Source organism: Watersipora subatra, chromosome 4 (assembly GCF_963576615.1).
Source record: "Watersipora subatra chromosome 4, tzWatSuba1.1, whole genome shotgun sequence".
NCBI lineage: Eukaryota > Metazoa > Bryozoa > Gymnolaemata > Cheilostomatida > Watersiporidae > Watersipora > Watersipora subatra.
The window spans coordinates 11,460,572-11,472,088 of record NC_088711.1 but is presented as its reverse complement, the minus strand read 5'-3'; the positions used below and the strand labels follow the sequence as shown (position 1 = coordinate 11,472,088).

The 11,517-nt window shown below is 36.1% G+C and overlaps 1 protein-coding gene across 2 annotated transcripts in view; it reads left to right on the top strand.

Annotated features, from left to right (window-relative positions):
• The first annotated feature begins 4,704 nt into the window (after positions 1 to 4,704).
• Positions 4,705 to 11,517, top strand: part of LOC137395303 (uncharacterized) — a 39,342-nt gene continuing 32,529 nt past the window's right edge. For both annotated transcript variants that reach the window (XM_068082195.1, XM_068082193.1), the window contains exons 1-2: positions 4,705 to 4,784; positions 11,370 to 11,485. In XM_068082195.1, the coding sequence (XP_067938296.1) occupies positions 4,754 to 4,784; positions 11,370 to 11,485 (147 nt within the window). In that variant the 5' untranslated portion in view covers positions 4,705 to 4,753. The remainder of the gene's footprint in view (positions 4,785 to 11,369; positions 11,486 to 11,517) is intronic.

The window sequence follows — 11,517 nt, the reverse complement described above, 5'->3', positions numbered from 1 at the left end:
TATTTAGTTTCATGTCGACTTTTTTGTGTTCAGCCATGAGTATTTTAATTGAATTTTTTTTCAATTATTGCTGTAGGCCTATGTCAGTTTGGGTAAGTAAAATTAGTAAGTATTTACATGCATAATACCTTGAGTCATGTCATCAGTACAGACATGGGGTTATAAGATAACGTATAAACAAAAGACATAAGATACAACACACAGGCATGTAAACCAAAGCAGATAAATTTCTACCAAAAAACTGACATGACCAGATTCAATAAAACAATTTGAATTTATACTGAATGGTTCCCAGAAACAGCACAATCTTTTTCGGTAAGTTAAGCATGTGTTGACTATGAGAAGGTGATACGACGACAAAGCTACCAATAAAACTTGTCGTGATTAATCAATTCTCTTATAATACAATAGGCCTAATCTTAATTCTTAATAATATAATTCTCTTAATAAACTGCTTCTCAGCAGTTTCCATGATTCAAAACTTGAAATTTAAAATTTTATATTAATACTTAGATATTTAAATATATATTTAGATATATATTTAGATATAATAATATATTAGATTTTTATCTTAATATTGCAGAAAGAAGTATTGAAGGGACAAAAAATCCATTTTTTTGATACCAACTAAAGCATAGACATAAATACAAAGCAATAGATTGAACAAACCAACAGATGAAAAACAGAGTTGAGAAGACAAATCTAACTTTAGTTTTAATGTTTTAATGAAAAGATGAAAAAGTTGTCAATTCTAAAAGGTTCATGTCAGATCAGCTTATCAAACGGTTTTTTATCAACAGAACAGCATTTTACTGATGATAATTTGTCGTAAAGCTTTTTGACTTGACTTCTGTAACTGACTGAACATTTGAGTTCCTATAACATTAATTTATATTAATAGACCCCACTTTGTCATCGTGTATGTTTCCAGTAATCTGCGAAAACGATATGCGTTTCTTCATTTTTTAGCCGATTTCACCCAAACTTCTCGCTCATATGCTCCGTGCCTTCCTCTAGGTCGTTAAAAATATTTGATTTCAAAACTTCGTCTGGTTACGACTATCTATCGATAACGTTCGACTATCTGATTGAAATTGAGAGAAAATCTGGGCATTACCGGGGTTACCGCTAGTAGCTTATACAAATATTATGCAAGAAGTACATATGCCGACTTATCAAATCAAATATGTCCAATTTTAAAAATCACCATTTAAGCATCTGAGCTAGTAAACGATTATTGTTATCTTATTGAAAATTAAATAAATCTCAGGCATCGCAGGCATACTGCTAATTATAACTAATTCATGCTTATATGCTGTAGAGGATCTGCTGCTACCCCTTACTTTTTAACCCTTGCAAGAACTAGCCACTTCGAGTTGATAATAAGATGTATTTGCACAATATATATAAAGTGTGACAATTAGAGAGTGTTGCAGTATAGTACAGTATCGTCTGAGAGCTACTCGCGAAGTGCCTCGAGTGAAGCTACGACTTGTTTTTTTATACATGAGGGGTCTGCTCCTCCGGCTCAGGGACTGTTTGATCTTTCCTTTTCCAATCGGCTTTGGCTGTCTCAGTTTGGCCACTGTTGGTCCTGTCAGTCTCTCGGCCCAGCTGCACGGAGTCGCTGGTTTCTTGTTCCGGCTGGTTTGAGTCATTGGTCAGCCAGTGTCTTTTTTAGGGGCAAGCCAGGGCTGAGAAGAGGGTTGATTGTTCGAGTGTCTAAATTTATAGATATCTGTTTAGTGCTAGTCAATGCAGACACATCTGAACTGGAGCGTAATTGTCAACAACATAAACAGATTTTAAACTATTCAAAGAGAAAATTGTTTTGAAAACCCTGATTGGTTCAGACTTGACATATAAATCTGAGGATCATATGTCTGCATTAGATTAATTCGCAGTGCTTTTCTAATGAGAAGAATCAGCATTGTATCAACAACAAAAACCAATAAAATTAGAAATGAATCGACAAGGAGCCAATAGAAATCAGCAATGTATCAACAAAGAGCCAATAGAAACCAGCAATGTATCGACAAAGAGCCAATAGAAATCATCAATGTACCAACAAAGAGCCAATAGAAATCAGCAATGAATCAACAAAGAGCCAATAGAAATCAGCAATGTATCAACAAAGAGCCAGTAGAAGTCAGCAATGTACCAACAAAGAGCCAATAGAAGTCAGCAATGTATCTACAAAGAGCCAATAGAAACTAGCAATGTATCTACAAGGAGCCGATAGAAGTCAGCAATGTATCAACAAAGAGCCAATATAAATCAGCAATGTATCAACAAAGAGCCAATAGAAGTCAGCAATGTATCAACAAGGAACCAACAGAAACCAGCAATGTAACCAAACAAATATTTAAACTCTTGCCTAAGTTAAATGGCTACTGAGAGATTATTGAAACTATCGGAGGATGCATTGTCTATCATCATAGTTCAGCACTCATTTGGTTCCTACAGTTGCTATTAGTTAAGGTATTCTTTTTTGAAAGGTTAAAAAAGTTTTTTGGAAGTTGTAATCTCGTGCTATTGTAATGCTCGTTCTGCCTGCCATGTTAAGCCATTATACCTGATTTCTTCGTGTCATTACAATCTGGCAGTAGAGCAAGAACTACTTTATTTTTGGCAAAAAAAAGTAATTTTGTTATAAGCTTTTTTGAAAAGTAGTAAAATTCAAAAGTAACTTTGGTGTACACAATTATATAGTGAATACAGCTTACAAATGGTGAGAGAATAACTTAACTTAAGAGTTATCATTCTTTGCACTAAGAAAAGGTAAATCTTAATTATTAAACACTTCCACATGTCTGACACAGCTCGTAATATAACTTGAAAGAATAAACTAGCAAACTACTAAAGACTAGAATATCAGTGGCTGCTTCATTGATTAGACACAAAGGAAAGTCTCAAAAGTGATTAAAATGATTGCGGAGGTACCTATAACAAACACTTTGGAAACACGAGAGTTTCCTAGCAACGTGTTTTAATGCCTTTTATGACGATATAGCCATTTTTGTCTATGTAAAGAGCAAACAAGAAGTTGCCTGTTTTGCTATGAATGTCTTGTCTTGCAAAGCAAACAAACAATTGTTTCCGGAGTCATGAACTTGTCTGCCTGGAGCACTACTGACTTTCATCATTTTTGCCCCTTTTGAACTATTAATATTTTAAGCCTCGTAATTACTTTTTTAATAAAATTTAATATTAAATTATAATGCTTTTTTAACTTAGAAGCTAATGAGTTACAATTACTGTGCTGCTGCTTTGACTCAGAGTACTGTGTATAAAAATACTTACTAATTTTACATACCAAAAACTGACATATAGCAATAATTTAGAGAAAAATTAATTACAATACTCATGACTGAACGTAAAAAATTAACATAAAACTAAATATGTTGACGTAAAAGTAATCAAGCAAATAATTTTTGACTAGCAAAAATATATTTGATAATATGTCTTCTGGCGGAGCCGAGAAGTTGGGGGTTAGGAGGCAAAGGATTACGAGCTAGTGTAAAGCTCTGATGAATCTGCTCTCTATGCTCTGAGGACAATTGCAATAGGTTTTTATCACAGTTTTTAAGACTCATGTATGTTGACATGTTTTTACTCTTTCACGAAGATGTATTGAAACCGTGTTTATTAACAATTATTAAACAAATATAAGTTAACATGTTCACATTGTTCAATTCGTTGACTTATCGTTAAAATATATTAAACTGCCTTTTTTTTAGTCGACGGTCAACCATGAAACTACATGTATAATGAGCATGCATGCCTGCACAGGCGCACATGCACACACTTACTACATTTACATGCACACACTACTCTACACAACCACACATCATACACACAACACATTATATACTCTCCACACACCACCGCCATCTCCACCATCATCCCTACCAACGCCTCCACTACACCCCCACACACACGCACTACACACCACAAACACCTTCCCTCTTTGCACGTACACCACACACACACCACACACGCCACGCACACCCCGCGCGTCGCGCCCTGTATGCCGTGCACGCAAGCACGCACGTGTGCACACACACAAGACACACTTTTATTAAAATCATGTTTCGGTTTGTTAGAAGCTTTTTAGTACTTAGCAAATAATGAAAGTATTTAAAAGTATTGTAGCATAAATGCAAAATTAATGTATTTTTTGACAAGTTGTTCAGTAGGGCCAGCCAATTTTGGAGAACAGGATTTAGTAAAAAGTAAAATATGATGCACTACTTCTTTTGTCCATAGAACTAAACAAATGATACAAAATGAACTTCATGTTATTGTCTTAAGCAAAAGCAACAGCTGTCTGTTTCACTATTGAGTGAATTGAGGTTTGAAAGTTGCCTGCATGAAAAAAATAATTACATTGCACTGCACCTAGGTTCTTATTTGCCTCGCCATATGTTTAATTAAGGAGTTATCTTCTCTAGTCTTGTTTCTAGCGACGAGAGCCCATTCCTTTTGTTTTACGCTGCTTTAACGCGTTAGCCAATCAAATGTGAGGATTGAATCTATAATCCAATAACATTTTAGAATTGAACCACGTGACCAATATTAACCTTCTCTTTGGGACTCCGACTACAGATACGGCGTTTTTGTTATGCTGAACTGTATTGTCTTTATGGTAGTTTGCTAGTAATACCTATTACTAGTTTGTTATTTAATTTGTGTATGGCGGAACAGTAAGGATTTTCTCAACGTGCTGAAAAGACGAAACGTATATGGGAAAATGACTCAATCGCAACAGTCTGTTGAAGGACGTGAGTAATATAACAGCTCTCAACCGCAACAACGAACAACACGGTTTCCATTATTGTTACGAAATAGGTTTTCATGTTCCTAATAACCTTGAACAAAATTAAAGAAAACTATATGATTATTAGCTTTTGTATATAGTGTGTTTTGACATTATTTGCTTTGTTAGAGTAACTAGGCTTTAGTAGCTGTGGCCTGTAAAACATTGTAGCAATAATTTTGATTGTTATTATAACATGCATGCTTGCTAACTGTCGAAATGCTAACTGTTGCTAGCTAATCTGGGACTGTCATTTTGATAGAAAGTCTAATTAACAGTAACTTTTTCTTTTTTCTTCCTAATGTGTCTTATATATTCAGCAACATGCGCTTGTTTGTGAGCTGTTTCAATGTGAACTTCAGCTGTGAATTTTTTTGGGATTCGTTAAGAGCAACACTCCGAGGCAGTTCAATTAGAAGTTTTACGAGGTTTTACGGTACATTGTATATCGCTCTATCACTCACGCTTTTTGAATGGATACTTATTGAATGTACATGTATTCTGTGTTTAGGTCAAACGATGAATAGTTTTTTGCTAAGATAACGTATACTCGTATAGGTTCAATTACAACAATTTTTAAGACGTTTTAAACATTCAACATTCCGACGTTGATTCCGTGTTGAATTGTTGTAAAAATTGTTGTAATTAAACGTATATGTTGTCTTAGCTGAAAAAAACTATTCATTGTTTGACCTAAACACAGGATACATGTACATTCAATAGGTATCCATTCAAAAAGCGTGAGTGATAGAGTGATATACAATGTACCGTAAAACCTCTTAAAACTTCTCGGAGAACTGCCTCGGAGTGTTGCTCCTAACGAATCCCAATTATTTTTCAATTATCTTTACATATAACCCCGAAATAGCTTTTTCTGACCGTTGATGATGATTAACAAGAGTTTTGAACTCAACAAAACAGAATAATGAATAGTTGAAAGCAGTACAGCGAAACATTATGCTTACGGAAACAAGTATATATATATTATCTTCTTCATTAGTGCGCATTAGAGTAAAAACAAGTGGTGCGCCTCAGATAATTTTAGTCCTTAACCAGCATTTGTATATCAAAATTGTTGCCTTATTATGTAACGAGGAGAAAAAACAATGGAATGTCACAATTTATACTAGATGTGAACCAACATCAATATATGCCTTGACTCGCCTCTTTCATAACAGTTTCTTAGGAAACAGTCCCAACATCGACAAGTCCGAACCTAGACAAGTCCCAATCTCGACAGAGGTTGGTCCGAATCTAGACAAAGGTTGGTGTAAATATCGACAAAGGCTAGTGCAGTTTTACAATAATTTTATCCTTTATTCTGGTGCTCTCAAGCACTAATCTTCAACAAATAATAATAAATGCCTTTCGCAGTTTTGTCCTCACTTCAAAAAATAAAAATCAAAGCTACTCACTGAAGTTTAGATTTCAAATATAACACACTGCTAGCATAACAGTAGACCATATTTACTATTGTTACTTATTTTAGCATTCGTTTTATATTTAAGTTGGACAAAATATTGCTAGGCGTACATGAGCTGGAGAGTGCTCCATCAAATGGATCACAAGATATTTTTTGCGCAAATAAATCTTTTACATATAAATCGCTCATTTACTATGAGAATAGTAAATGGTAAAATAGTAAAACCACTGTCGAGATTGGACCAACCGTTGTTGATATACAAACTCGTCGAGCTTCAAACCAGTCGAGGTTCGGACTATAAACCGTTTTTTACCCAAAACCGTTAGAGACTTAAATCTCAGACTGAAACATAACTCAGCCTAATGCTGAAATCTAGGTGAACCATAAGCTTAACCAAATTTTTACTTCTGAGACACTTTCTCAAGGCCCTTGGGGCTAATTACAAGTGTACTATTACTATCGAGTAAGTATACTGTATTATTATTACTGTTCTAGGTTATTGTTGGTTAATTGTAAGTTAGCTGTATTGTGTACATGTGTTAGCTGTGATATGTTAGCTTGGTTTTTAGTTCACGAACTGCTCTCAGTAGGAAGCTTGTAATATACCGATGTTTTTGTGTACATTGTTGGTGGATCTCCTCTTGTAGCTGCTCTAGGGTTTGGCATGTTGTCCGGTTTGACATTCATCAACTCGTCGTAATATTACTGGTCGAGTGGTCGTATAGGATACATTAACCAGAAGAAACTAGAATTAGTTACCAGTATCCTTTCTACATAACCTACATTATATATATAAATACCGTATATATACATATATACCCAGGATGATCCATCACGCTCGTGGGCATGACATAGATATTTACTGAAATAAAAAAAATTTGCCCTCTCTGGTTTCCATTTTAGTGATGCTCACTAAAATGGTACAAGAAATTATTCGCAATTTACTATGATGAAGTTTGCTGCCAGTCTATCTAATAAAACTCTAATTTATTGCATTATTTTTATATTTACTATATTATTTTTATTACAGTAAATGAAAACTTGAATTGTTTCAAGCGAACATGACAATATAACAGTAAGAATATAAATGTTAAAGTTATTGACTTACATGTACTTGCTGAGATTAAAAGTACTAGGATTAGATATGTGGGAAACACCATCCAGAATTACGTCACTTTTTAGTCTTTCAGAGTAGTAAGCCTAGCGCCTAACAACTGATTGTTCTATAGATGTTAATGTTACTTACAGCTAATATGTGAACTTTTTAACTTTACCGAGTATATTATATGCATTCTTGTTTGAATGCTTTGTATCGCTAAAATAGTTATCTATAATTATGACAATTTGCTTAAGACACCAGTCTTGCATCAAATCTCTCGTACATATAACATACCACAGCATTATGCCAACATTTTTAAGTGCCATTTTAATGTAGGACAGCGAAAAATTTACAAGTATAGATTTTCAAAAGTTGTTTTTGACATTTACCATTTAAAGTGAAGCTAAATTTTTGACGCAGGCAAGATAGATTAATTACAAGTTAATGCTTCTATCAAGTTTTTGTTTTGCATTGCATACCTTTAGATATATCTGGTTGAATAGCTTAGGCTGCAATGAAAATTAACATATAAGGAATAACTGCATTTCCTAAGGACACTCTCTAGAAACACGTCGGTCTCTTGAGAATGATTGTCTTCTGGATTATAGCAATAGTAGTTTATCTCAGCTCTGTCAACGCTTACAACTATTTTACTATAATGTATAAACTGTCAGCTGACTTTTGACTTAAATTCAAACTAATATAATGATTTGTTTTTCAATAAACTGAAGCCATGGACATTTCAGCGTAATGAAAGTTTAGTATTTAATAAAGTTTCATTAAATTTTTCTTGATTAATTTATATTTGTCCTAGAATTTTGTTCTTTTTATCGTTCATGTACTTTCACCGCTGCAGTGATTCTAATGAGCTTGTCATGTAACTGGTTATAGGTGGTCTCATGTTTTTGCTCCATGTGTCTTTGTTCCGCGTGTCTCATTTCCGCGTGTCTATGTTAAACGTGTCTCTGTTACACATGTCTTTGTTACACGAGTATCTGTTACATGTATCGCTGTTACGCGTGTCTGTTACGTGTGTATCTGTTTCGCATGTCTATGTTACACTTGTATTGGTTCCACGTGTCTCGGTTCCAAGTGTCTCTGTTTCAAGTGTCTCTGTTCCAAGTGTCTCTGTTCCAAGTGTCTCTGTTCCAAGTGTCTCTGTTCGACGTGTCCCTGATCTACGTGTCCCTGTTCTACGTGTCCCTGTTCTACGTGTCCCTGTTCTACGTGTTTCGGTTTCTTGTATCTCGGTTCCAAGTGTGTCGGTTCCAAGTGCTTCGGGTCTCTGTCTCACGTGTCTCTGTCCCACACTGGGACATGTCGGCACTCTCTGTCCTACTTGACTTTTTCAAGTCATTCTTGGTGGCATAACAATGTGTTGGAAAGCTTTTTGTACAGGTAGTTGATGTTTTCAAGATAGCTGCTATGTTGTTGATTGTTTATATATTTTTTGCTAACTTAGTTTTTGGTGTTCGCAGTCTTATCAAGCTCTTGCACTATCGATATCCTTTCTGATATACAGAGACAATTTAGATTCTTTACTAATATTAGATATATCCCTTTTTTCTATGTTGATTTACTGCAATTGTTAGTTTAATCATAGACCTAGAATGTGCTAAATTAAAGTCATACCAGCATAGTCAATATATTGAACCTGGTTGAATATTGGCCAAGTTTCTACTAATACCAGCATGATAAGACATTAAGAATCTGTTTTAGCAATTCCAGCATCCAATACAGCATGTACCGACATTTATCGTTTTTCAGCTACATTCTTTCCAATACTTGTTTAAAGCATACCTTGTGGATGCTGTTTTTACAATTGTCTTTTGCATTATAAGTTCAGTCATGCCTTTAATACACAGGTGCTGTCAAATTCTGATCAAAGTCCTTATTCAAGATGAATACATATAGTTGGATTATAGGGTTAAGACAAAGGGATTTTGTGAATGCCATTAAAACTTCTGCTAGTGTTTTCTTGCTTCCAGATACCTGTGGATGTAAAAATGTATGCAGAAAAAGTCCTGTGTTCAAGGTTTTTCCATAAAATCAAACAAGAGGGCCTGCATATGCTAGGCCGATTGTCTCTTTTTACACCAGACATGGTTATTTTGGTAAAGTGTTTGGTTTGTGGTAAGATTCATTTTGTTTTTTGTTTTACTAAAAACCTTTGTACTTTGAAAATTAGCTACATGACATTGAAGTTATCTCGGGAATGCTGCATTGTGTGCCAGTAAATTACGGTGCCTGAACGAACACACCTTGTAATCGTGATAAGAGGGCGTTCAGCCAAAATATATCATTCTGATGAATTGAGCAATGGAACAGTTAGTGAAGCTGGAAACATATTAATGCCAGCATGGGAGCAACTTTTAGTGTAGAAATAATAAGTAAAGCTTTGTTTTTACGTGTTGTCCTAAGTGCTAGTTGTTGTAGATACATATTGTTTCCGTAACCCAGTTAGTGTGTCAGATAATTACCAATACTCGCTGCTCTTTGTCTTAGTATGATGAGGAACTCCCGTAATTGAATGCTTAGGGGATTGCAAATTTGAAATGAAAAAATGGAGGATCTTAACCGAAAGGACCTTGCATTTCTTCAACCTACGCTGCAACTGCGTGTTCGTTCGCGCAATTGGTCAGCGATTGCAGGACAACCATGGCATTAACGCATAGCGTTTCTGGTAGTCATTATGTAGTATACCTTTGGTAGGATGCCGATAGTAAGTGAAAAAATGCAAAATGTGCTAAGCTGGGAATGCGGTGGAAGGGGCATAATAATTAATTTTTTCTTTTGTCATAGATAGTACAGCTCACAAGCCCAGATATTTGGACTTAGAATAGCGCATGAATCTTTTATGAAGTATTCGAGTCCCAGCAATGCGAGACAATCAATACAAATTGCAATGTGAAAGTTATGATGCGGTTCTCATCTGGTCTACTGTCTTCTACCGCCTTTAGCTCAATGTCTCAGATTTGTACGGTTCATGCCTGAACTGACTCCGAACTCAATGTCTCAGATTTGTGCGGTTCATGCCTGGGCTGACTCCGAACTTAATGTCTCAGATTTGTACGGTTCATGCCTGGGCTGACTCCAAACTCAATGTCTCAGATTTGTACGGTTCATGCCTGGGCTGACTCCGAACTCAATGTCTCAGATTTGTACGGTTCATGCCTGGGCTGACTCCGAACTCAATGTCTCAGATTTGTACGGTTCATGCCTGGGCTGACTCCGAACTCAATGTTTCAGATTTGCACGATTCATGCCTGGGCTGACTCCGAACTCAATGTCTCAGATTTGTATGGCTCATGCCTGGGCTGACTCTGAACAACGTTAGAGCTGGCAGCTTGAAATAACGCTTGAGCGGTCTGAGGCTGGCTGCACAAAGCCTGCCCATGTCTACTAGTGGGATAGCAGTCTTTATCGCGATCAGCTAGATAAAGCCTGTATCAGTGTAGCATGGCAACTATAGTTCAGCATTTATCTAAGGCTTGAAACGAATAATTGTTCTACATTGTTTGTAGTTAAATTGGGGCATTATTCCCTGTATCTCATATCATTCTCCTTTGCAATGAGCCTAGGATCTGGTCATTTAAACTTGTCGGGCTGTTCTTCCGTTGGTCAGAGTCGTTGTGTCAAGCTTTGAGACATTTTGTCACAGTTGTCAGCGGCTATCACTGCTCATCAACCGGGGTGAAATCAGAGCATCGCTCCTTTTACCTCATCGAGTTTTGTGCATAATGGACAACCCAAGTTTCATGCATCAATGGCCACTAATTGTTAATGGTCCATCAGCTAATTTATTGCTTGCTGTCAACTATTGGAGTTCGTATGCCAGGGTTCACAGGTTCATCAATCACATCTTTTGTTCTTAGCGTATGGCCTACCTGATTTCACCACATCATTTCAGCTGCATTCGCTCGCTGCGGCTCTCTTTTCTGCTCATCTCTATAGCCCCAGGCCAGCCATTTTCCAAGTACTCATGCTATGCATATACTGTATAATATCATTACTTCATCTGTCCATAGAGGCTGATGGAGGCATGGAGGTGACAGCCATACGCTCTATGTATGAATTGCCGTATCTAGCCCAGTTTCTTACTTTGAACAAGGACAAGTTTGACTTTCCTGCTATTGATACTGAGGTAAGGAAAACTCCCATGTTTCTTTGCTAAAC